Raw genomic sequence first — 25,452 nt, 5'->3', positions numbered from 1 at the left:
GGATCTGCGCAGTCGCGAGAAAAGCCCGCGGGCGGGATTGAGGCAGGTTGGGGGTTCTGCTCATGCAGAGTCCGGGGATCCTTTCTAGTGCCTACCTGTGGGCGCACTTTGGCGGGTGCTCGGATCACTGGCGGCTGCTCTGTTCATCTGAGAAAGCCGGATTCATGCTAAGTCGTAACTCTGAGCTGGCCCCTCTCCGCTCCCGGTACCCCTTGATCCCTTCGGAAATGTGCCCTTGGAGTGAGTACACAGCAAAAGGCCCAGGAATGGAGAATGGAGCCATGGGGTAGTGAGCAGGTGCGTCCTGCAAGGGAAATCACTTGGGCTCATGGCTGCCCATCACTTGAGGCAGACAGCTCCTGCCAAGGGGCTGCCTGGGCACACTGCTACAAGACCCCTGGCATTGTAGTCACTGGCTGTCCAAGTGGGCTTGTGGCTTAGCTCCTTGTTAAGTAAGGGACAGGGTTGGGGAGGCAGGTGTATACAGTTCTGAGAGGAGCTCCGGGGATAAAGTCCCTGTTTTGATTGGTTATTTTACATACTACAGCTTGGTAGAAAGGCCCTACCAAAGCTACTTGAAGCAACAAGGGCTGGAGTCTTGAATTAGCTACAAGGGCCCTCACAGCTTTCCAGCTGTTTCTGGAGCTGAGCCATGGTGTCCCCAGGGCTTGAACTTGACTCTCCAGGCCAAGTAGATGGGGAACTCTTTCTCAAGGAATAGAAGGCAGTGAGGGGAATGACATGCCATGATTGTTAACATCCCTGCCCTGTAGGTCATCCTGGATAAGTTTGATCCAAGGCTGCTACCCTTGGACAGTTGCTGTGGCCTGGAGGGGACAAGGCTGGCAGCCCTTGACTAGGGACAGGGTGGACGTCTGTGCTCTCTCTGGGAGATCTAGTCAGACTCGTCCTTTGATTCCCAGACCAACATGAGATCCTGGGCTCTAGTTGTCAGCCCTGCAAAGTCTTCAGTGGCTTGATGCAGGTGTGCACCAAGGGGAGGCCAAGTGACCATTACCATCTTCTTATAGAATAGGCCTGTCCAGCACCACTGTGGAAGGGGCTGCTGGCATGTGGGGTGTTATCCAACCTTGGAGATAAGGTGGAGGGGAGAGTGGATGACTCGTTTGTATCACACTGGAGCACTGTTAGACCTGATAAAAGGTTAATTGTGTAGGGCAGAGACCATCAAAACATGAAAGCTTGGGGACCATATCAAGCCTGCCACTTGTTTGTGTAAGTGAAGTTTTATTGGGATACACCATGCCCATTTGTTTACTGTCTGTGGCTGCATTTGTGCTCCAAAGCCAAAACCTGCATGCCTGGCCCTTCACAATAAGGCTGCTGATCTCTAATCCGGGGGAATGGACCTGTGTCTGTCTTCGATATTTATTATTCAATTAGAGCCTAGACACTAAAGTTACTCATTACTTTGGTTTCTATCCCATACAGAAAAAAGCTCCATTACTCAGTTTTGTATCTAACATCACAATCTTATTCTAGCATTATTTTCTAGAATGCTTACAAATACCCAGCTTCTCAAAATGCTCTATGAACCAGACTTTGCTAAACACTTGTTTCCTCCTAGAAGTGCATTAAATCTTTAATACATATTCATTCTATATGTGACCCAGGCCCTTGGGGGCTGTTCTAGAAGTCACAGGTGAGGCTCTGAGCTTGGTTAGATGAGTTTTGAGAACATGCTGAAGACTCTGCCCCTCTTGTTCATTATGCTGGAGGTAAAGGTGTACCTAGAAATCAGGGGATACAAGGGTGGAGAGGTGATGGCAGAGAGGGCCTTGCTTTGGCCGAGGGGGTTGGCATGAGGGATGCTACCAGAGTCAGATCATGTGATACCAGGTGCTAGCTCCCTCTATGCAATCATCAGGACACTTGGAGGAAGGGCCTGTCTGGGGGCCCCAAGGAGAGGACAGCTGGTGAGACAGGCTCTGCAGCCTGTGGGGGATGGAGCCACAGGACCCAAAGGTGTAGGGACAGCAGCTAGGAGGAGAAAGGAGGCTCCCAGGATGAGGGGGAGTCCAAACGGGGCAATGTGGATGCAGATGCTATGTCAGCAGCTCCAGACCTTGGTTACCCCACCTGCAGCCATTGGGGTCCCCAGGCTCACCCCCCTCCCCAGGCCCCCATCATAAGACCCTGGAGCCCCAGCAGTCACAGCAGTTTATTGGCAGCAATGGGGCACCTTGACAGTCAGCAGACCATGAGGGGAGCGAGGTGGGGTGGCCAGGAGCAAAGTGGGTGCTGAGGTGGAGGCCTGGTCTCCTGGGCCTCAGGTTCCCTCCTGCCTCTCTGGGACCAAGGAGCGTCAATCCACCTGGCTGTGGGCCATCCAACGGTGGTTTTGGCTGGGTCTGGCTGGGTGGGAGAGGAGGGTCCCTGAAGAGCCTGGACTAGTGGCAGTGATGGCTGCTGGGGCCACAGGGGCCAGCCCAGCCTCAGAGGAGCAGGGGCTCCCCAAGCGCCCTGGAGACTTCAGATGGGCAATGACGGGCCAAAGCCTTGTCAGCTCAGGACTTCTGGACCTCCCTGTCCCTGGTCCCCCCAACTCACCCGGCCCAGGAGAGACCCAGGCCCTGCACACCGGCAAGAGGAACTCAGGTGAAGGGCCGAGAGCACACCGGGAGTCTCCAAGCACCTGGCAGGGGGCTTGGTGAGGGAGTGTGGGGCAGGTCTCACGTCTGCGGCTCCAGGAGGTGGTTTGGCTCCAAGGGAGGGGAGCTGGCTGGGCTGGACCTGTGGGCCTCTTGGAGGCCCTGCAGCACCTGGAGAAGCTGGGCCAGTGGGTCCTCAGTGGCTGGAGGCAGACACAGGATGAGGGCAGAGCAGGCAGGGCCTCACCCGCTGGCCCCTGTCCTGAAGGCCTGAGGGGCCCTGGGCGGGGAACCCTCGCACAGCATCCCAGAAGGGGGCTCAGGCCACCTCATGAGTCCAGAGAGGAGGGCCCTACCTTCAGCAGGGCCTGTGAGCACAGAGTCTGTCTCTCTGCTGGCACTTGGCTCCTGGAGCTTCTCCCTGTCAGGAGGACAGAACAAGGGCTCCTACTGCCTTTGCAGGGAAGGCTGGGTGACTCGTGTGGGCCTGAGCTGGAGGGGGCCCCTGGGGGCAAGAGGCTGACTCAGTCTGTGGGCCCCCATCTCAGCCCCAGTCACCTGTCTTCCCTTTTCCAGCCTCCTTCTCTGCCCCCGCCACCCAACCACCATCACCAACTGTGGGTCAGTGGAAGGCACTTTGGAAACCAAGCTTGAATCGTGTCTCTCCTGTTTCAGAGGACCCCTGGGAAAAGAGCCAGTTGGGGCCTGAAAATCCTCTAGTATTACTCGGTCATGGAATGAGTTTCCTTCTCTGAAAATAGTAGACAGTGACATTTTAAGCATGATTCCCAAATGGGGTTCACCAAAGGTCCCTGGGCCTCTCAGGTACTATCCTCTGTGTGCTTACACGGAAGGAGGGTTGAACAGCCACAGGGACCCCATGCTTGAAGTTCCTTTTTTAGGAATTCTACTGGCCCAGCCTTTGGCTACCTCCCCGATCTATCTGGGGAGAGATGCCTCCCCCCACGAAGGTCTGACTGGCTCCTCCGCAGATGCCTTCTAGACCCTATGAATCAGTTCCTTACCCCGTCAGCTCATTTATTTACGCAATGTCTACTGTAAGACAGTAAATCTGTGCTGCTTTAAGCTGCCACATGTACAGTAACTTGTTACAGCAGCCACGGAAAACAAATTCAGCAGGGGGCCACAGACAGGCAGTGGGGTCACTGGATGGATGAGTGGCGCTGATAGAGGACATGAGCTGGAATGAGAAGAGGGGTGGCCAAGGGGTTCTGGAGGTGGGGAGGTGCTCAGGGCAGAGTGTAGTGGTTACGGCCACGGGCACTGGCTCCATGGTGGGACCCACCTGAACTCAAGGTGCCTTGGGGGTTGAATCTTGACTCTGCCACTTCCTGGGTTAAATGAGAGATAATAAGAATATCTACCTGGTTCAGTGGTTGTGAATATTAAATGACTTTGTATATGAAGGACAATTAAATTGGAGCCTGGAAAAGTATGGGGTGCAGGCAGGGCAAATTCCAGGATGTGGCCAATAGAGTAAGGGTCTCTGGAAGTGTGGGTCTCAGGAGTAGACCCGACTGGGTAGCGGCTTCTCTTCTAGGTGGAGGGTGAAGTCTCTGAGCAACGGGTGGGAAGGGAGTTGGTGACAGGGCCACACCGTCAGAGAAGAGGTGGCTGCAGAGTGTCCTGGGGGTCACTGGTGACTGTATCTCGCAGGGGAGCCGTGGTTCTAGTCTGACATGAGCTTTGAAGGGTGTGAGAGAAAAGATAAACCCTAAAGAATCCATGAGGAACTAGACCCCCAGTGTGGGGCTGTAGGGGCAAGAACTGCCCAGTGTGAGCAGGCTCGGGGGAGTACTCTTAGGAAGCACCAGATTGCTTTAGTGTATCCCAATGCTGGACGCACCCAGAGATTCTGAATCAACTGAGTAGGGCCTAGGCATCCTGTTTTTAAAAACATCCTGTTTTTTCTAAGCTGGAGCCAGGACTGACAATCACTGAATTAAGTGAGATGAGTGAGGGCTATCCTTGCCCTCTGAGGGCAGCATGGGAAGGCTGGGTCAGCCGGGGGCAGGAAGCAGCTACGGCCCTGACCCTTGGCTTCTGCAGCCTTTGGGACCTACATCCAGACATGGGCCCCCATTATGTTGCACAGCTCCAGGTGCCCCTCCCTAGGTGTGGCTGCAGGAAGGAGCTGGGCCTGATTAGGAGGGAGTGGGCTCGAGTCCCAGCTCTGCCCTGCTCCCAGCTCCCTGGGGAGCATAAGCCTCCTCACCGCAGTATGGCCTCCATGCCCAGCAGGTGCTGGTAAATGAGCTGGGCCTCCAGGTCTTGGTCAAGAGGGTCATTCCACTCCTGCAGGGTCACTCGTGACCGCGTCTTATCGCAGCCCAGATCTGGGGGGCAGAAAGAGGGCAGAGTTGAGGGCAGGGGCAGTGAGATTCCTGCCAACTTCCTGATGGTGCCAAGGGGAAACTCGAGAGGAGAGGGGTGACCTCAGGGGTCCCCAGTGCACAGCTGGCAGCACAGCCTGAGAGTCTGGCCCAGGGTTTCCCACACTTCCAGGGGCTCTTGAGTTCAGGCCCTGAGCCATGGGACACCTGAGTACAGAGCATGGGACTTGTGCAAGATACAACTCAGGGAGCTGGACAACTTTCTGGAAGGCTGCCTGCCCGGAAGTAGGGAGTGGTCTGGGACTAAGATCATGCTTAGGGGAGCTGAGAGGTTTTGGGCCTTGGAATGAGCCAGCCCTACCACTTGCTGGCTTTTTGCCCTTGCTAAGCCTCAGTTTCCTTCTCCATAAAATGGGGTTACTAGGCCCTGACCCACAGTGCCCTGAAAGCCCCATTTCACCAATGACAAAGGTTGTTACCGTGAAGGTTAGAGCCAGTGGCTGCAGGTCAGGCCAACCAGCCAGTGACACCCTGGTAAAGAGTTGCCACTGCTTGATCTCAAATCCAGGGCTGGGCTAAAGCAGGTGGATCAGCTTCTGAGGGCCTCCACCACACCAGGCACTAGGAGTCAAGGCTTGGCATGGCCGGGAGGCCAGGCGCTCCAAGCAATGTCTCAATTTTGTAAAGCAGATACAGATAAGGGAGGAATACCTGGAAGTTCCAGAACTGTGCCATCTAGTAGGGTGGCCACTAGCCAGCCACATAAGGCCATTTTAATTAAAATTAAAATTAAATTTAAAACACTAGTTCATTGTCCACACTAGTCACATTTCAAGTGCTCAATAGCTGCATGGGTTGGGGACTAGCATATGCATGGCATTGGAAGTACAGATATACACCATTTCCATCATCACGAGAAGTTCTTGTAGAAGCTCTTCTCTGCCATCCCTCTAGTGCCCAAGGCCCATGGTCCCGCACCACCCACAGCTGCCCTATCAGGCTGCCAGCGTGGGAGTGTGCAAACTCAGCCCCACCATCAGCAAGCAGTTCCTAAAGTGTGTTCCTCGGAACATGGGTTCTGCAAGATGCTCACACACTTGGCAAGGAAAGGGTTCCCTGTCAAATGGGTTTGGGAAGTGCTGACTTAATCTGTGTTAGAAATGGGATCTAACTCCTTTTCAGGCCTCCTCAAGCTTTCAGCATAGCCCCATGCATCACAAACACCACAGGGCATTTCCCTAACTACCCGGTCACAGAACCCTCCTGCCCAGAGCACCTGGAGGGCTGGTGTGCCTCAGGTGAGCGCCCCCAGTCACACAGGGGCTTCCCAGCCAGCGACCTGAGGCCCACGGGCAGGCACAGTGCAGCAGGGCCCGGGTGTCACTCCCACCTGTCTTGTCCTTCTGGTGACAGCAGCTCCACTTGTCCCCACGGAAGACGCCCGGGTGGTAGGAGCCCAGCAGGCCACTGTTGTTGATGCTCACCTTCCGCAGCGCCGACAGCCACTGGTTCAGTTCATTCACACACTGCGGGGGCACGGGAGCCCTGATCTCTCCCTGAAGGGCTCACTGCCTTCAGGAAGTCCTCCTCCCTGGAGCCATCGTGCCGCTCAGAGTGACAGGACCCTGCCAGCCCACTCAGCAGCTCCGAGTGGATTAGGAAAGGCTGCCCTGTCTCCCGATGGACGGACACAGCCCATGCCAGGCACTTGGCTTGGTGAGCAGAGCATGGACCGGATTTTGCCCACCACTGGGCCCGCAGCCTTCACATGCCCTTGGCAGTCCACAACCTGACAACTATATATGATAGCCCTGCTGTCACCATTGTTTCCCTGTGGCTCTGGGCTCGGACCCAACAGGGAGTCCCTAGAGGGTAGGACCCCATGGATCAGATCTGTGACTTTCTACTGGCCACCCCAGACAGTCACTCCTGGGAAGAAGCCAAGTGCCCCCCGCCCCCCAAACTTCGGCCTCCCTGTTCCATGTATGCCTCCCCTGGATGATTCCTCCCTCACAATGTCCCTGCGTAAACGCCCCCAACCAGGGACCCTCCATGACTGCCCTTTATAGGGCAGCAACCCTCCCTCTGTACTCCACACTGTCCCCTCCCTCTCTTAGCCTCCTTGGGTTCCCTTCCCCACTGGACATTTTAAATATTTATCAGTCCATCTTCCTCCCTGGGGTATAAGCTCCACAAGGGCAAGGACTTGATTTTGCCTGCCACCGCACCCCACTTTGAATCATGCCTGGAACCCAGCTGGTGCTCAATAAATACTTTTTAGATGAATGAATGAATGAATGCATGAACAGAAGAGAAGGGGACTTGAGACCATGCACCCAGAGCCACACATGGGCACAAACGTTTGACTGCTGTGTGGTGATACACACAGGCAGCAGCTCAGATCTTTGGAAGTAGTTTCCCACCAATTAGTATAATGCAAAGCTCAGGGACATTCCCATCCACACACTGGACTACACACAGGTCTATTCGCAGGTGCCCAGCAGGCCTATGGGAAGACATAGACATGGCCCACTAGGTACCCAGAGTGCAGGAGAGACAGAGGCCCCCCCACACGTGCATGTGCTACAATGCTTTGCCTGACGTGGCTGATGAGGGGGTGGGAGACTCCTTCTAGTCCACCTGGACGATTTCCACAGCACCCTTCCCCTCGGCACCCCTCCAAATGGCCCACACCTTGCACTGCAGGTAGGCAGTCTGGGGCCTGCCTGCATCGTCCGTATAGATGACCTGCATGACGTGTGAGCTGCCGAAGCTCTTCTCTTCCACTTTTTCTGCTGCCCGGATGTTGGATAACTTGATGAGGGTGCTTTTCTGGGACAGGCAGGAGAAGGGAGGCTCAGAGTCCTGGCCGGGGCCATTCTGCTTCCTATCTCTGGGCCTCAGTCTCCCCTTGTGCAGCAGCATGGGTTGGCATAGGGAAGCTGGGGTGCCTAACCCCCCCGGGAGCCTGCTCTGCTGTGACCTCAGCCAAGAAAGATGGCGACCAAGGGCTCTGCCTCTCAGCAGCTCCCAGCCGTCTTGGGAGATCAGAGCTTTGGAAAAGCTCAGCACTCCCTGGGGCTGGAAAGTACTGCCTGTCATGGGCCAGGCCCTGTGCCTCTGCAATTACTCATTTCCCAACTCTCCTCTATCTTCTCAGGCTTTAAAAGTCACAGCCCATCTCCTGCCCCTCCCCAACTCCCGCCCATCATTGAATCTGATGAGATCCAAATGGGACACAGAAGCTCTGGACCTAAAACACCCATGTCCACAGGGCCCCCCATCCTGCTAAGGCTGCATCTCTGAGCTGCAGGCCTTGCTCTCCCTGCCTCTTGACTCTCCCGTCAGAGCTCAGGAGGCCCCCTCATCATCCAGGTGGGTGGTCCCCATGGCCCTCGGGATAACACCCACTCCCCAGCCAGGCATCCAAGCCCACCACCCCTGCTGGCCTCAGTGACAAGTGGAGGGAACAGTGCCATCTCTTGGGAGAAATAGGGAAACCTGGATGGGAGCCCTGGGGACACATGTCTGAGCCGTCTCAGGGTGGGACCTCCCAAGGGACAGAAGGAACAGTCCAGAGGACACGCTGCTTTGCTGGGGAGGACCTGCGGACAGGAGGCAGCGGGTGGCAAGGGGCATAGTGCTGCACAAGGGGATACACGGGACGTGCCCAGGGAAGGGCACAGCTCAATGTGCAGGAAGGGAGAGGGGCCCAGAGCAGGGAATGGGAGGACCCTGCTGGGTGGCCAGGCTTTGCTGAGGTTGCAGAAAATGCTGAGGGGACCCAAGAGCCCAGCAGTCACCTACAGAGCAAGAAGCTGGCAAGTGGGAGGCCTAGGCTGATGGGTCACCCAGAGAGCTCCTTCACCCCCCAGCCCCCCAGCAGCTGCTCAGGGCTGGGTTGGGCACCCCTGGCAGACCATCCCAAAAGCCTGGCTGACTGGGAGTCAGGTCAGCCCAGCTAGGGGTCAACAGGTCCACCCAGGAAGTATGTGCTAATACATCCTCTTCTTGGGAGAGGGCCGCTCACAGGAGGCCAGCCCAGGGGATGTGGTGTCTCTAGCAACACCACGGGCCTAGATCCCACTCTTTGCCTGGCCCTGGCTCTGGCCCCTTACAGAGACCGTCTCATCTAACCCTGAACAACCTGGTAAGTAGAGACCATTGTCCCTAATTTATAGGCCAAGACACCAAGGCTCAGACAGGTTGAGATACCTCCCCTAGGTACACAGGGCTGGAACCCAGGCCTCCTCTCAGCCCCTCTCTGCTCTCTGATCACCCTGAGGCACTCCTCAGCCCCCGCACCCCACACATGAACCTGACCAAGAAGCCAGGACTGAGCACTGCAGCCCCTGGCTGCCCCATGTCCCCTGGGCAGAGGAGCTTCTTCCTCATCAGTGTTAAGTGACCTTGTGGCTGACACCAGGACCCTGGTCCTGCATGGATTTCTTCTCTGACCCCGGTGGGTCTGAGGAAGGCACAGGTGCCTCCAGGGTGTTATAACCCCTCGGAGCCACACCTGCCCGCCTTCTCCCTCACCCACCTTGGAGTTGGGCGTCTTGGCGAAACTGAGGGCCTCCGTGGTGAGGGAGAAGTGGAGCTTCTTGAAGGAGGACATGAGGGGACCCTTGCCCTTGGTCTTGTGAATAAAGAGGGGTCCTTCTTTCAAGGGCGGTGCCTGCAAACTCAGTGCCCGCTGCAGGTCCAGCTCTGCTGGGCAGGGGAGGGAGGGCAAAATGAGAGCCTGGGAGTGAAGACAGGGCTGGGGTGAAGCCAAGGGGATCAGGAGGCTGTGGGAGGAGCTGTGAGGGGCACAAGCTGCATGGGGCGGGGCTGTGGAAAGGGTGGGGCAAACGGGATCTAGAGACTGTGGGCGGAGCCACTGGGGAAGTGCTGACCCTCCTTCTCCTCGATGTCCACCAGCTTGGTGATGAAGTCCTTCAGCTGGGCCACCCCCTGGTGCACGGTGGGCTGCAGCGGCTCCATCCAAGCCTCCTTGGCTCTGGAAGCCGGCGTGTCCATGTTGCCCACGTTCTGGACGGCCTGGGAGTGATAGCAGGAAGGGCCAAGCTCTGCTGGGTCAGGGGCTAGGCTTCTGCAGACCCCCACCCCCAAATCTGTGCTATTCTCACTGCAGAAATGGAAGCAGAGGCAGCAAAGACTCTGCTCTCGTGCCAAATCCAGCCCCACTAGGAATCAGGCGCTAATGGATCACAGTTTGAGGCCTTTCAGGGCCTGATTGACTGACCTTCTTCTGCAAGTTTACTATCAGACTCTGCTCTTCTCGGTACCCCTGCTGCAGCCTGGTGCCAGGCAAACAGGTGCAGCCTGGGAGTATGTAGACCTGGGGGTTAGCAGGCCCCCACTCACACTGACAGGCCGTGCGGCCTCGGGCAGCCTCCTTCCCTTATCCATGAGATTAGGTGACCATGAGAAAGCTTTACAAACCGTGGAGCACGGTACCGAAATAGAGTACTAGTGACCTCGCCTCAGGCGTTCCTGAAAACAGCTGAGCATACACTGCAGTCCAGCAAGAGCTCCTATTCAGGACACAGCTGGGCATCCCATCCCTCCAGTGCCCACAGGCCCTACCTTGGCCAGCAGGAGCAGGGTGCGGCTGGTGCGGGCGTCCGCGTGCCGCTCCCGCAGGTGGAACAGCTTGGGCGCCATGATGGCGGGAGAGAAGAAGCGCAGGCACAGGAAGCTGGTGACAGCGATGAACGGCACGTTCTGGAGGGGTGCGGGACAGCGGGGGGCTGGACTCCCCTAGGCCAGGGCTCCTGTCAGCCCCCTCCCCTTTGACACTGCCCCGCGTTGTGCAATGACTCTGACCCTCGGACCGTCCCTGTCCTTGGCTTCTAACCGCCCCTCCCACCGCCCCTGCCCCCGACTCCCGGGGTCCCACAGCATCCTTTCCCCACCGCCTCGCCCCACCAGAAGAGGGAGCACCTCGTGCTGGGTGCTGGGGAAGCGCTCGCGCACGCGTAGAAAGAGCTGGCGGAAGGTGGCGCGGACCACGGCTGGGCATGCGCGAACCGAGCGACTGAGTGCGCTCAGCAGCGCCCCCAAGTGGGCGCGGAGCGTCTGCGCACTGTGCTCCAGCACCTCGGCCTCGGTCTGTGGGCGGTGCAGCCCGGTGCACCTGGAGCGTTGGGAGGGCCGCAGGGAAGACGGAGGTCAGCGCCGGCACACGCGACTCGCACAAGGGCTCCCGGCGACAAGTGCAGAAAGGCATCCGCCAGGGCAGGGACACAGAGATAACGCACAGGTGGGCAAAGACAGACCCAGGCAGGACCATAAACATACTCTTGCAGAAAGGGCCTGACCCTCCCCGCCCTTGCCCCTGCACTCCCAGGGGTCACCCTGGCCTCACCCTACATCCTTGACCTCCACTTTGCTGGGGTCCAGCTCCACATACTTCTTCTCCTCAAACACCTTGTCAATGATGGGGCCCAGGACGCTGTGCAGATACCGCATCCCAGCCACCTGGGGGCCACCGCGAGCTGCATTGGTCCTGCCCCCCACTTCCAGCTGCCTGCCATCTCCCCACAGCGGGCCTCCCAGTCACCTCGGGCACCACCCGCCCACCGTGTCCACCCAGAAGAGAGGCAGGCACACCAGGGGAGGGCGGCTCAACAAACTGTTGCTACAAAAATTAATGAAATTCTTAGCATTAAAGGGCACTGGACACAGAGGCAGAAGACACAAGTTGAAGTTCCAACTCTGTCTCTTGGCTCCTCTGAACCTCGGTCTCCTCATCTACAAAACAAAGGCAATATACCATGCAACTTCACCTTCAGAAAAGACTCCATGGACTTTGAGGCCAGAGAGTTGCTCCGGAACAGGGTGTTGGCCTCACCTACAAGCAGAGGTTCCAGTGGGTAGGGAGTTGGGAGAGAGACAAGGCTTTGGGGAAGAAGACAGAGCACCTGGGGGCTGGAAACTCTAAACTGGCATCTCAGTAAAGAGCTTCCTCGCTATCTTCCAACCCACTGCCCCACCTCTGCCTTCTGCTCTTTCCTTTACCTCCTAATCTGACACTTCTCCTCCTAATTGAACCCATTAGCCTCCTACAGGAGGACTTCTTGGATTTCTCCCCTCCCGTCATCTCTGGAGACCTCGGCTCCTGCTGCCCTCTCCACCAGGCCCTCAGATAGGCCACTCCCTCCCAGGCCTCACTGGTGCGGCCCAGCTCCAGCTGGAAGAGCAGGTCCAGAAAGTCTTTAGCCAGTCCCTGCCCCAGGAAGATCTTGAGCAGGTTAGTGGCCACATCCTGGCGGCACTCGGTGCTTGTTGTCTCCTCAATGAGTGGGATCAGCTGCCCTGGGCCCTACAGGAGGCAACAAGGAGAGGCAGGGTTGGGGGACACACGGGGGAACCATTTACACTGAGGATCTCAGAGGACCATGGGGAGATGGGGGGCACCTCCCCAAGGGATGGCCAGGGGCCCCAGGCACTGGCTCCTTCCTTACCACCCTGAGCACTCAGATGTTTGCTCTTCACAGTGGGTTTAGGACAGGGAGGATAGGCCAACTGTTCCTGGATCCTCCCACCTTCCCCCAGGGCCTCCTCACCTGGGTGCCCAGCTTCACCTCATGGCACAGCAGCTGCACCAGGGGCTGGTAGCAGCCGGAGGGCAGAACTGTCTCGTCCCGCAGCCGCACCTCCAGCTGCAAGGAGCCCAGGTTGCCCCTGGAATGGGCAGCCTGTGACCTCTCCACCAGGAACCTAGGCCACCATGGGCCGTGCCGCCGCCCCACTGCACTCACCCTCCCCACCTTGGGGCCAGCGTTAGTCTCTCTCAGGCCCTCCTCCCTGGGTCCCTGCACTGCCCCATCTCCCATTCAGTGCCAGGCTGTTTTCTCTGTTTACAAAGCTCCAACTCAGAAGCTGGGTCCACACTCCATCCACCTTCAAGACCTGGCTCCCTGCCACCTCTAGACTCCTGTGGACTCTTGAGCATGACCCATATGGACATGCTCGGCTCCCCAGACTCAAGTCTGTAAACTCCCAGGGAGCAGCTTCTTCTTGTAGACACTTTACATTGGAAGCAAATCCCCAACCCTCATGACAACTGGCCTGGGGAAACTGAGGCTCAAGCAGGTTAAGGAATTTGCCACCTCCCCTGCTCTGATCCCCTCCTAGTGAGGGCGCTGACCAAGACTCAAGTCTCTAGGCCCTTGCTGCCTGAATCACACCACGAAGTTCACGAAGTGATGCTGCTCAGCACGCAGCCTTTGGCTGCTTCTATGGAAGGGCATTTGTGCTGGACACAGCCATCTGCCCTGCCCCTCCCCTGCTGAGGGGGCAATGGGAGGCCTGGGACCTTGTGCAGAAAGACAGGGCTGAACCATTCAAGGTGGGGGCACTGCTAATCTCCAGTTCCAAATCAAGCGGTGGGCAAGGAGGCCAGAGGGCATCCTTGATAGGGCTGCCAGATTGACCAAAATAAACACACGAGACACCCAGTTACATTTGAGTACTTTTTCAATAAGTTTGTCTCAAATATCACATGGATATATTTATACTAAAACACTATTCATTGTTTATCTAAAATGCAGTTTTAACTGGACATCCTGTATTTTATCTGGCAACACTATTTCCAAAAAATTTGGAGGAGAGTCAGAGCTGTGGCTCGGGGTCACTGACTCAGCTCTGGAGACCTGAACTCTGGTCTGAGGTCTGCAGAGAAATCCTTAAAGGGAAAGGGCCTGAAGGCTTGTTGCAGAATCTGCCAGAAGGCACAAAGCAGGAGACCTGTACTGCCTCGGAGCATGAGGATATGGCTGAGTCCAGGGATACAAGGAGAGAGACAAGGCAGGATCTAGTGGGAGCCCTTGTGCGGTGGGCCAGGGCCAAAAGAAACCCTGCCTGGCCAGCCCACCTGCCTGCCTACAGGAGCTGACTCAGCCTCCCTGGGGCCCCGAGTCGCCAGCTGTGCCGCCACGCCCCAGGCACTCACTCTTCCTGCCGACTCTTGGACTTGTCGGGCTGCAGCCTGAACCAGCCCTCCTCCTGCTGCACTGCCCACAGTCTCTGGACATTGAACACCACCTGGGGGCAGGGAAGAGGCAGGGGGCCATGCTGGGTGCCTTCTGAGGGTCCCTGAGCACCAGTGGCTGGTTCTGGGAGTCCCAGGCCTCCTGAATGCCCCTCTTGGGATAGCTAGAGGGACAGAGTGGCAGGAATGCAGGCCAGGCACTGAAGGTGGCTGGTGCAGCCTGAAGGGGCAGGATGCTCACTTTGCCCAGGAAGTCATTGCGGCTGACAAGGTCCCAGTCCCAGGCCTCCACGCACAGTGCCTCTGGGGCCCCCTCCTCCAGCTCAAACTCGAATATCTCATTCCAGCGTGGATAGCGTGACTTCTTCACAATCTGCTCAGAAAGGGTAAGTGGGGATGGAGCCAACTCCACTGGGTTCCCTGGGCCCAGCCAAGAGTAAAGCCCACTTTAAACACCTCCCTTGGCTTCCCTGGAGGGGCTCTGATGCAGCTTCCCCTCCTGGGTCCAAGCATAGGCCCTGTAACAGCAGGGGTAAATACTTCCTATCCAAAACCCTATTCACTTCTTAAGTGGGGAAACTGAGGCCCAGAGTGGGTAAGGCACTTGTCCAAGGTCACACAGCAAAAAGGTAGCAGACTGAACAGAGAACCCAGACCTTGCCACCAGCCTCCCCACAAGGGCTGAGTCCACCACCCAGGCAATTTCCTGCAACTGAGGGAAGCAGCGTGAGCAGGTGCTAGAGTTTGCAGATTAGCCCCCTCCTGCTGCCTCAGCCAGCCTGGCCAAGAATGAGGGTGGCTGAGGCAGGGGTTGGTGCCAGAAGGGCTGGGACCCACTGTGCATCCTCAGGGTGGTCGCCGTGCTTTTCTGAACCTCCTCTGTAAGACTGCAGTCCCAACTTGACCTCCAAGGTAGGGGTGAGGAAGTGGGGGGGCAGGGAGGGCCCAGGCAGGTAGGTCCCTGAGCCTCCCTACTCCCTCCCCAGCCGACCAGTGTCCTCACCGAGGTCTCCTGTGTCCGGCCACGGTAGCGCACTCGGACAAAAGGATCAGATGCCCCATTCCGGTCCTTGGGGGCTAGGTCCCTGGTGAGTGAGAATCCACTTGTCACCAAGTATCTCCAGGCTGTCACCCCACTACTGTGGGGGTAACCATACTAGACTGGCAAGCTGGGTGACTGTGGATAGCACCTCTCTTTTCTGGACCCTGATTCCCACAGTGTTCACCCCATGGATCCCCCAGATGGAGGCCTTGGCTTCTAGTAACTTGGCCACTGCAGACCAGCTGCTGCACCTACTCTGGGGTGGGTGGAGGAGGCAAGTGCAGCCAGGGAACAGCCCAAGCAGAAGGCCACCCCCACCCCCTGTTTCCAGCACAGCCCTGAGCAGGGACCACCTCTCTGAGCCTCAGCCTCCTCATCAGTAAAAGATAACCCCTATAACTGAGATAATGGGCTTCTAAAAGCCCTGCTCTGCAGTATCCCACTATTTGAAGGGAGGTCTTAGTGAGCAGCCCCACTTAACCATCCTGCCCTCTCCCCAGATATAATCCTTTACTAAGCCCTAAACTGGTGTGGCATCCAGCTTAGAACCCTTTGTGGAAGGATGAGGCCCACCCTCTTCCATTTGCTATAAATGTTATTTTCTGCTCTTTGCCACATTTTAAGTTTTATGGCTCTTGTGCCTGCTTCTCTTTCCTCCTCAGAACCACCTCAGAGAATTCCAGAGCTTGGCCTTGAGCATCTGCCTGGAAAGATGAGGAGAAAGTGTTTCTTCTGCCTCTGCAGCAAAGGCAGCTTCTTAGGCCTTCTCAGAATCCAGCAGGGGCCCGAGCTGAGGAGGAGGGAACGAGTCCCCTCCCACTCTAAAGAGAGGCCCTTCCCCAACCCAGGGGTTCACTAAGAGGCTAGGCTGGCCCAGCCACTGTGTCCTCAACAGTCTGGGCAGCGTGTGTGAGCCTCTGTGCACGTGTGTGGGCGCATGGGCGTTTGTGCCACAGAGCCGGGTGCCCGCAAGACTGAGGGAGACGGGGTGGGCAGGGGAACAGCCTGAGGGAGCGACTGGGCAAGGCGGGACCCTGACTCTGCTGGAGTCCGGGCACTTTGCATCTGCCTGTGCCTCTTCCATGTTTCAGCCCCAGGACGGAAATAAAAGCCGGGCACCACAGTCCCCATTTTCAGGAGAACGAGCTTCTTCCCAGAAAGGCCAGCCTTTCCTGGTGGGCTACACTCCTCCAGAGGTGCTGGCTGGGGCCGCCGTCCACCCAGAGGCAGAAAAGGACTCTGTCTTTTCTGAAGGTGGGCTGGAGCCAGAAAGGCAGGCACTTCGTGTGTGACTCACACTCAGGCCCAGACAGGAGCAGGCCTGTAGCTAAAAATACCCCGGCGGGGGTGGGGGGTCCCCATCACAGGTGACTCAGGCCCACCATGCCATCCGAGTCACTGTCTCTCCTGGGGCGAACACCACCCCGCCAATCTGGGATTTCCTTCCCCCATCCCACTGAAGATCCCCCCACACACATATCAGGCCAAGTGCATAGTGGGGTGAGACCCAGGGGAAGCCCAGTCTGGGTCCCCCCAGCTGTATGATCAGAGTCAGGGTGCCCCCTCAAGCCCACCACCCCCACTGCTCTGTGATGCCTAAACTCCCACCCTCAGAGCTTCCCCCTCTCCCCCGAGAGGCCCACCCTCCTGAGTGCGTTCATCCGGGGAGACGTCCTCAGGTGGCAGACACCTCCCCAGTCTGCCCCAAAGCGGGCCCTTGGGGGAGGAGGTGTGGGTCAGGAGGTAGAGTGGGGAGGCAGCCCGGCATCCACAGCGGGGATCCACTTCGGGCCCCCTGCCTGGCTCACCTGGCCTCCAGCACGGAGCAGCGCAGCCGGTGGGCCTGCGTCCTGGTCACCACCTCCAGGCGCAGGTGGATCTCTCCCTGCACTTCCTCATCAGGGTCGACCTCGGTCAGGTGGACCCACCCGCTGAAACCTGTGGGGCTGCAGCTCAGCCAGAGGCCTGGCCCTGGCCCTCCATGCCCTTCACCCACAGCTCTGCCAGTTGCCTCAGGGCCCAAGGCCCACCGAGCTCCCAGTGACACTCGGGGAAACAGGCTCAAAGCTAAGCAACAGCAGTTGGAAGAGCCGAGAATTAGATTCCAAGCTCAGTGACCCGTGTCCCCACTCCTGAGCCTCACTACTGTGTCCTCATGACTGAGCTGCATTTGGCTGCCCTGACCACTCCTCATGGGACGTTCTGACCTCAGGTTCCCCACCCTAAAACAGGGGGAGAGTGGCTCTCACCTCGGACTTTTAGGAGGAGGACCTAAGTTCAGATGTGGAAGTGACAAGGGAGTGGCATAATTAGGGCCCCTGGACCCCAAGGGGCTGACTGGGGCTGGCGGCAGGGGAGGCCTGTGGCCTGGCAGGGGACTAGAGCCTTCATGAGTCAGCAAAGTGTCCCCCCTCCCACATGCCTGCCGAGCCTCACAGACAGGAGCAGGTGCGTGCTGGGGAGGCCCCGTGAGAGTCAGAGGCGCTCAGCCAACAGAACTGGAGCATCTAAGAGTTGCCGGTCTGAACCTTCATTGGCAGATGGACACCCAGCCCAGAGAAGGCAGCACCTGCCCCAGGTCACACAGCAAGCCTGGGGCAGCGCTGACCCCCTCAAAACAACATCAGCATCCTCGGTATCATCCGAGGGGCTCTCCAGCCTAGCCCAGCTGCAGGCCAAGCCCTATGACTGGACAGAGCAGCACTGTGGCCAAGGCTAAGGGGACCCCAGTGGGGACCTAAGAAGACCACCCAATTGGGAGTAGGGGTCCCTATACCTCAGCTGTGGAGCATAATGAGGCTCCTTCCTCTGCCTGCAGAGGCCTCGGTTGGATCCCAACACTAGCAGCCCTCTTTGCCCTAGGGGCCTGCAGTCTCAACCCAAGGGTAGAATGGGGCACAGGGCAGAGAGGCCCTTCTGGGGAGGGGACAGCGGCTTTCCCAGAGCATGGGGCCTAAAGGAGCCTACAGGAAGGGTTTCTGGGCCGGAGAAGCTAGGGACTGAGCAGACCAGTGGGCGGGGGGAGGAGAGGAGAACTGTGGGGCAGGCCCTGAGTTCCCTCCAGGGATCTTACCCTTGGGGTGACTGGCCAGGGTGTCCCTGGTAAAGCAGACCTTCCCAATCACATCGTCTCGGCTGGAGGGTACAGAGGGAGTCAGAACTGGACAGGGCTCTGCAGGGAGCCCAGGACCCCCACCAGTTCAGGGCCCCTTTGGGGAGCAGGGAAGCTGACATTCCAGCCACTTTCAGTAGCCCACTGGAGCAGAGCCCATGGCCCTTGTAGGCCGGGGATTCTGGTCACTCCCGTGGGGCATGTGATATATTTCTGTACACAGACTGATATATGTGCCCCACTGACACACATGATCTCTGGCTGTCCTACCTCACACCCCCACTCACATGCCCACAGTGCTGTGCACCTGTGTCTGTATTCCCACGCATGCACATATATGATGTGGTGTGAACACGGTGAAATGCACACATACCCACACGATCAAACCCTGCATCCTTCCAGACCCTTCTGGGCTCCCCTCCCTCCAGGCTGTAAAGAGGATGCAAAGTGACCAGCAGTGAAATGGCCAGGAAGGGGCAGATGGCAGGGTCTGGACCCCAGCTGCAGATGGGGGCTCACCTACCTGAGGGCATCCTCGTCCATGACGTAGAAGGCCACTGCGTGGAAGGTGGGCGGCAGGTGCACTTGATACTCCTCACCCCAGAAGGGGCACAGGGTCTTCCACACAGTGGCTGTCCTATAGGAAAGGATCCTCAGCACCTGTCTGGGCCACCTGCAGGCCCTGGGTTGTGTGACTTAAGCTCACCTTTCTCCAAATGCCCCTCCACCTCTGGGAATAGCAACTGCTCTGTTTGATGATTTTCCCTGTCCTGGACCCCACTGTCCACCACCAATCAGTCCCTTCTGACCTTCTTCTCTGCCCTGGGTGGGGCATGGGGCTGCCTCTATCAGGCTGTTTTCCATTTGGGGAAACTGAGACCAGAGTTGGTAGTAGTTGGCCTCAGGTCACACAGCAGGACAGTGGCAGAGCCAGGACGAGAAGTCTGACCTCCCAGCTTCACCCACTCCTCATGCTGAACAGACTTGCTGAAGGTGGAGGCAGGGGAATGGCCAAGTTGGCTCTGTAGCCCGAGAGTCCTCCTGGGGGTCCAGGAGCCAAGGTCCAGGGCCTAACCCGCAGAGGTCTTGTCTGGGAAGAGCCTCAGCAGCTCTGGCCAAACTGCTCAGGGCAGAGTCTTCAACCCACAGGACTCAGCAAGGTTTGTGGGTGGGGGGAGGCTGAGGCCCCAAGGATCCAGATGAAGGCTCGGGGGATCGTCTTTCACCCCAACAACTTCTCGGACAGATCATTTAAACTCTGGGGCCTCAGTTCCCGTCTGCCACCGAGACAATCGGGGCCATCACATCTCCTCCCCACTTGGTCTGGAGAAAATCTGGAAAAAGGCCTGGGGGAAGAACTGTGAGTCTGGCAGCCTGGGCCATCGGCCAGCAACGGGCGCCGAGGTGGGCAGAACAGTGGCGTAGCTGTGGCCTTGAGCTCTGAGGTACAGCCTGGCTGAGGGAAGGGACAGGACGGCGACGACCCTGCCGGATCACAGAGCTCATGGAGGCAGAGACATCCAGAGGAAGTGGCCCTTCTGGGTGCAGGCTGGGATCCCCCAGCCTGGAGAGGAGCAGTCTTTCTGGGGGATCATTTCACTCAGAGAGAGGTCCCCCAGATATAGCAAGGACCAGAGAGGGGAGGAGGAGCTCCAGCTTTGTGGATGCAGTCTGGCTTTGTCACTTATTAGCTATGTGACCTTGGGCAAGTGACTTAATCTCTCTGAGCCTCAGTTTCCTCATCTGTAAGTAGGACTTAATGACATTGTCTCTAGCTCATCGTGAGTACTAAACAGGCTGGAAAGGTTTATTAGCACAGGGCCTCACAGAGCCAGTACTCCCTACATGACTGCTGCTGTCACTGATCATCATCTGTCCCTTTTGGGGGCTGTAAAGATTGTAAAGTTGAGCAGCATTGGTGCGAGGCCGTTAGCAGAGTGCCCAGCCCACAGCAGATAATCCCTGGACAGGCATGAATGTCAGTGGTTAGCAGGACAAGCTACAGGTGAGTCTTTGTCACCTCCTAGCAGGTGCGTCAGGGCACAGTTGGGGGAGGGGATTAGATCCCCTAGCCATCTCCAAACAATTTCGCACCGCTTCCTCCAACCCCAGGTGTGTGAGTTGGTATGGGCCAGGAAGGAGCAGGTGCCTCCCGCGAGCCCACCTCACCCACCCTCGATGGGAGGCAGGTGCAGGGCGGTACCTGATGACCGGCTCATTGTCCACCTTCACGAGGCAGTAGGGGTCACTGCTGCCAGTGCTGCAAGACAGGGGAGAGGAGGGCAGACGGGGGGCCGGCTGTGGGTGAAGCCAAGGGTGGGGCCTCCCGGGAAGCTCCCCCTCTCTGGGCCAGGGGTTCAGTGACCCCAGGAAAAAGACAGTCAAGCCTGAGGCACCAGGTCCTGGGCAGGAGCCCAGAGCTCGTCAGGCCAAATCGTGTGCCCACCCTCAGTCTGAGAGGCGGGGTGGGGTGGGGGGGACTCCCCTGCCATTGTGCAGCAAAGGAAAGAGGCTGTTCACTGCCCCCCCAACCCCCCAGAGGAAAGGATGCTTCTTTCAGCCCACTCCCGCGGCCCCAGCCCTGCCCGCCTCAGGGAGGACACAAAGCCTCCCCAGGCATGCCCCAGATACCCGCTGCCCTCAACACCCAAGTCAGCACCTTCTCTCTCCTCAGCCTTTTCTCCTGCCATTCCTCCTGCCTGGACAGCCCTGCCACTCCTCCCAGCCTCAGCCCCCCACCCCACTAAGAGCCTGCCCTGTCCCAGAGGCAGGGAGTGAGGTCTCCCTGGCAGCCCCACTGCTGAGCCACCCCCCACCTCCATCCCAGGACTGCTAGTGATGGACGGTCACCAGTTGCCCCCATCCCCCAAACTAGGAGCTGCCTAAGGGTGGGAACCACTTCTGTGTCCCCAGGGTCTAGGACAGGACTCGGGCACAAGACGGGGTCCTGTGAGTGGTTGCTGGATGAATGAATGAACAAATGTAACAGTCTGCCCTCCACTTGCCAGCCATCTGGCAAAGATGGAACAGGGAAGGCAAACCCAGAACTGCTTGGTTCTACTGGTCTCAGTTGTGGGAGGTGGTTCCTGGGGTGAGGGCAGCCCCGCCAGGCCCAGGACTGGTACTGGGCAAGAAGTGGGAGTGAGGACTGTCTCCAGATGCACCTTCAGGCCTGGCGTCTATAAAAAGGACATGGATTTGCATGTTGGAGGCTGGGGAATCCCAAGGCCTGCTTTCCTTCTCGAAAGGGGCTCTTCCGGAAGAGGAAGCCTCTAAAGACAAACATCTCCAAAGGTCAGCGCCAACAGGAAATGTCTGCCAAGACTTGGCTTCCCACCCAGCACAGTGGGATGGACCTGTGATGCCAGCTCACAGGGCAGCTGCCCTGAGTCCCTGACTTGATATGAGGGCCAGCCCCTGGGAGGTGTTTAGTAATGTCGGCACTGCTCCTTGGCCTGTATCCCCCTCCCTCAGCATTTAAGTGCCCCACCCTTCAGGGAACACCTTGGGAAAACCCCAGTTGCATCCCCCACCCCAAAACCAGGGGACTCCAGACATCAATCAATCAGGCTGCTATGCACCCTGAGAGCAGGACTGGGTGGCAGGGCCCAGGAGCTGCACACGTATTTGCACAGGGAACGTGGAGGAAGGAGAGAGACGTTGGTGTGGGTTCAGACCTTTGGAGGCTGCCGCCCACCACAGGACCCCTGTGTTGTAGGCAGAGCCACTGGGGTGGGCCTGGAGGCAGGAACAGACCCAGCTGTGGGGGGAGCAGCTTTGAGCTGGGTGGCTGGATCCAAGGGGTATGAAAGGGACAGGGTCAAGAGTTATCCAAGGCCAGATTGAAGGACTGGGGCCCAGTCATGATCCCTGGCCAGCTGCTGGGACCTGCACCCTGCCCAGTGCCCTCCACCCTGCTGACCTTGGGCTGGTCCTCTCGCCCACTTCTCCTTCCCCAAGTCACTTGCCACCATGGGCCCAGCTGGCCATGTGCAGGGCCTCTATATTTAGGGCCTTGGCAGTTTCCAGGCTGTGGAAGAGGAAGGATCAGGGCAAACCCCAAAATAGTCCCAGGCCTGTTCCTAGGGCCATGGGCATGAGAGCCAGTGGGTCACTGGTCAACCTGAGACTCAGCTCCTATCTAGCTGAGTCTCCCAGGCACCCAAGGGTGGGACACATGGGAGGAAGCACCACAGGATTTGGCAGGCTGTGAAAGGTGTTGGCGATCAGGAGCACAGTTGTGCCCTGGGCCCTTCAGAGCACTAAAAACCCATGCGCAGAAGTAGCAGGAAGGCCGGTGGTAGCTGTGTGATAACGGCTCTCTCCTCAGAACTGTCTCAGTCAAGATGGGACTCTGTGAAACGTAGTGAGCTCCCCATCCTCAGAGGTGTACAAGCCCCAGCTGGAAGGGATGCTGCTCAAGAGACTGTCTGGGGGCTGATGAGGCAGTGAGACAGGCTCACCACCACCCCTGCCTCCAGCACTCAGTGAGGACCTCCCGTCATCTTTAACCCCTGCCATCCCTGAACCAAACGTGTGTGGCATTTTCAAGGCTGGGTCCCCACTGAGTGCCACAGCAAGCTTGCAGGTCCGGCCAAATTCTTGGCCTCTTGGCAGCAGACAAAGTGGATTTCAATCCTGACTTCTTTACCTACGTGCTGTGTGGCCTTGGCAAATGACTTCTACATCCTGAGCTTCAGTTTTCCCATCTACAAACAGCATATCTACCTTACAGGGCTAAGAAGAAGATTAAATGGAAAGGTCCTCAACACCTCTCTTTCTTCCCTACCAGGGATCAGATGTCCCTCAGGGCACCTGGATGCCAAGAGGAAAGAAACATGGTCCCTACCCTGTCATGGGAGTAGGGCACCCAGGAAGGAGCAATCACTACCAAGGGCTTCGTCCTAACTCCAGTTGACCATCTGGAGGCAGAGAACAGGGGCGATGAACCCTGCCTGAGGGCACCAGGGAAAGCCAGGGAAAGGAGTGGAAATTTGAGAGGGGTCCTGAAGGATGAATAGGAGTTTTCTGGAGGACTCTGAAGAGAGCTTGAAGGCCCCTAACTTGTGCAAAAGCAGGACAGTGAAGGGCAGTAGCCCAAATGTAGGAGATGGAGGGGATCACAACTGGATGAAAGAGCTGACAGATCAGAGCTGTGTGCAGCAGACACTCCCAGAAACACAGAGGAGAGGAGGGGAGGGTAGGAGAGTAGGCAGGGGGCAGGCAGGGCAAGGAAAGAAATTCAGGAAGCAGAATCAACAGGATTTGGTGGCCCCTCCCCAGGGATGGAGGCAGCTTGCCCAGAGACCTGAGGTTGTGCAGAAGCCAGGCAGGGCTGGGCAGGAAACTGGGCACCTTGGCACTCAGTAAGCAAAGTCAGGGCTTCACCGCCCTGAGTGAAGACAGCCTAGAGCCAGGCACTAGGGCCAGTGCTGCAACGATGGGGAGGGAGGCGACAGACAAGGGGCTGCTCCTCCCAGCTGCCACCAGCCAGAGCAGGCCAAGCTTGACCTAGTTACTGGTGCCAGAAAGGGGGGAACCAGGACCTGGAGGCTGGGCCTGGAGGCTGAGACCCCTTTCAGAGCTCATCTGCCCTCCCACCCCCGAGACCCCATTCCCAACTCCTGCCCCACCCCCAGAAACCCACCTTGAGATGCCCATGCAGCCCCCTCCCTCACCCATTGCCATGGCAACTGCTGAGCCTGGCCTGGTCAGGCCCAGGAGGCCTTGTGCTCACGATGCACACAAGCAGGGAAACTCACAGAAGCCACTGTAGTTGTGGGAAAGATGCCCTCTCCTCTCCTACTGCACCCCTCTGTGCCACCCCGCTGCATCCAGGAGCCAGCTGAGGAGCCCAGGGAGGGGAGGCTCCAGGCCAGCAGACTTTGGACCCTATGCTGCCTCCCGGGATCTCTTTCCCCAGCCCTCGGCCCTCTAGGCAGCCAGCGCCCCTCTAGCTTGGTACTTTCCACACAAGGATTTCCACCTCCACTTTACAGAAGGGGAAGCTGAGACTTCAGGGACAGGGAACTGCCTAAGATTGCTAGGAGGGAGCCAGGGATCAGATCAGGCAGCTCAGGGCTGGGACCTACTGAGGATAGGACAAGGGTTCCTGAAACCTCCTCAGATCTGGCCAGGGACCAGGGAAAGCCCGAGATGTCAGCACTTAGGCGCCCTAGACTCAAGACCTTGCTCTGCCACCTGAAGCCAGCCTTTCACATCTGAGCCTCGGCTCTTACTGTAAAATGGGCCGATGATAACTGCCCTGCTGGGTAGTTGTGAGGATTAAAGGTGATGGCTCAAGTAAAGCTCAGGACACAAGCAACACTTCCCATCCAGCCACCTCATCTTGCACCAGCTGGCCTCCCTACCTACAGATCCACTCTTCTTGACGGTCCCTCCCTCCCCAAGTGCACAGCAGGAAGCCCCGGCGTAGTCCCTGGGCCCCAGGGCCTGTTTTCAGGTGCACACTCCTGAGTGCTAAAGGTTCCGGAACTACTGACGAAGACCCCTCAATTCTAGGGGAACACCCCCACCTCCTCTAGCTACACCCCCGGCAGTTCACCCAGACACGAACCTGCCATGTCTCGCCTCACCCCAGCTCCGGTCCCATTAAAACCCCTTCCCCTTTTGAGCGGCAGTTCGCTCCCTGCTCATTCACTAAGGCCCTTACAGGTCCCCGCCCCCCTCTCCAGTCACCCCGGTCCGGTGCTCGCAGCAAATCTCTCTGTCCCCATTTCTCTGCCAGTCCCCCACCGCGACCACCCTCGCCACACCCTCGCCGCTGATCTACTTGTGGGCGGGTCGTGTGGACCCTAGAAAGGTCAGGGAGCGCTCCTCCCCGAAAAGTTGGGGCTCCCACCCCCGGCCGTGCTCACATGTCCTTGGCGGGCAGGTTCTTCCCCTCCACGATACGGATGGACAGCGAGCTGCGCCTGGCCATCGCGGTCCGCGAAGCGGGGTCCTCGTCGCGGGGAGATGCACGCCAGGGTCCCGGGCCGCAGTCTGGGCGCCGCGGGGGGCGGGCCGCGCCGGGCAGGGGCGGCGAGCGCGGGGGCGAGGGAACCACTTCCACTTCATTCACCCCCGCCCCCGCCCCCCCCTCACGTGCGGGGGACACTGCGCCCTGGCGGGCCAATCGGCGGCAGGGGCTCCCCGAAGTGGGCGGGGAAGGCCCGGGCCGCAGCGCTCATTGGCGGCCTGGGCGGGGGTAGGGGCGGGGCCTTACCGTAGTGCTGCCTCCTGGAGGGCTCGGGGAGCAGCGGCGGGCGCCCTTCTGGGCGAATTGAGTCGCTAGGGTTTCTCGCGCCACAGGTACTTGTGGGCGGCGC

The 25,452-nt window shown here is 58.2% G+C and overlaps 1 protein-coding gene across 16 annotated transcripts; it reads right to left on the bottom strand.

Moving 5' to 3' along the window:
* Window positions 1-109: 109 nt before the first annotated feature.
* RASA4B (RAS p21 protein activator 4B) lies at window positions 110-25,196 on the bottom strand. Of its 16 annotated transcripts, none has more exons than XM_036904486.2 (22): window positions 25,000-25,183; window positions 20,325-20,381; window positions 18,645-18,758; window positions 18,083-18,144; window positions 16,818-16,947; window positions 14,971-15,052; window positions 14,209-14,340; window positions 13,929-14,020; window positions 12,541-12,658; window positions 12,146-12,296; window positions 11,761-11,825; window positions 11,340-11,452; window positions 10,916-11,108; window positions 10,559-10,696; window positions 9,865-10,009; window positions 9,510-9,679; window positions 7,661-7,798; window positions 6,357-6,492; window positions 4,849-4,969; window positions 2,969-3,033; window positions 2,657-2,815; window positions 2,165-2,376 (listed from the first exon to the last, which is right to left on the bottom strand). In XM_036904486.2, the coding sequence occupies exons 1-21, from the start codon at window positions 25,062-25,064 to the stop codon at window positions 2,694-2,696; spliced, it is 2,409 nt and encodes an 802-aa protein (XP_036760381.1). In that variant the 5' UTR covers window positions 25,065-25,183; the 3' UTR covers window positions 2,165-2,376; window positions 2,657-2,693. The 16 variants fall into 16 exon arrangements, 14 of the variants coding, with proteins under 14 accessions (XP_057343253.1, XP_036760381.1, XP_036760378.2 ...); XR_008992199.1 differs by lacking the exon at window positions 2,165-2,376 and adding an exon at window positions 3,919-3,964 and having other exon boundaries at window positions 2,766-2,815; window positions 25,000-25,187; XM_057487270.1 differs by lacking the exons at window positions 2,165-2,376; window positions 4,849-4,969 and adding an exon at window positions 110-304 and having other exon boundaries at window positions 25,000-25,192.
* Between the last annotated feature and the right edge of the window lie 256 nt (window positions 25,197-25,452).

This window comes from Manis pentadactyla, chromosome 10 (genome assembly GCF_030020395.1).
Source record: "Manis pentadactyla isolate mManPen7 chromosome 10, mManPen7.hap1, whole genome shotgun sequence".
Lineage (NCBI taxonomy): Eukaryota > Metazoa > Chordata > Mammalia > Pholidota > Manidae > Manis > Manis pentadactyla.
The sequence above is the reverse complement of the archived record's forward strand: the minus strand, read 5'-3'. Positions and strand labels throughout refer to the sequence as shown.

Bases quoted from the DNA above. Each gene is read 5' to 3' on its own strand.
- RASA4B (XM_036904478.2), bottom strand. From the start codon at position 25,064: ATGGCCAGGCGCAGCTCGCTGTCCATCCGTATCGTGGAGGGGAAGAAC. The intron at 16,948-18,082 runs GTAAGATCCCTG...GCAGCCCCACAG, and splicing joins CCTGGCCAGTCACCCCAAGG to GTTTCAGCGGGTGGGTCCAC. The intron at 10,697-10,915 runs GTGCTCCCTCTT...GCACCCCTCCAG, and splicing joins TCCCCAGCACCCAGCACGAG to AACGTGCCGTTCATCGCTGT.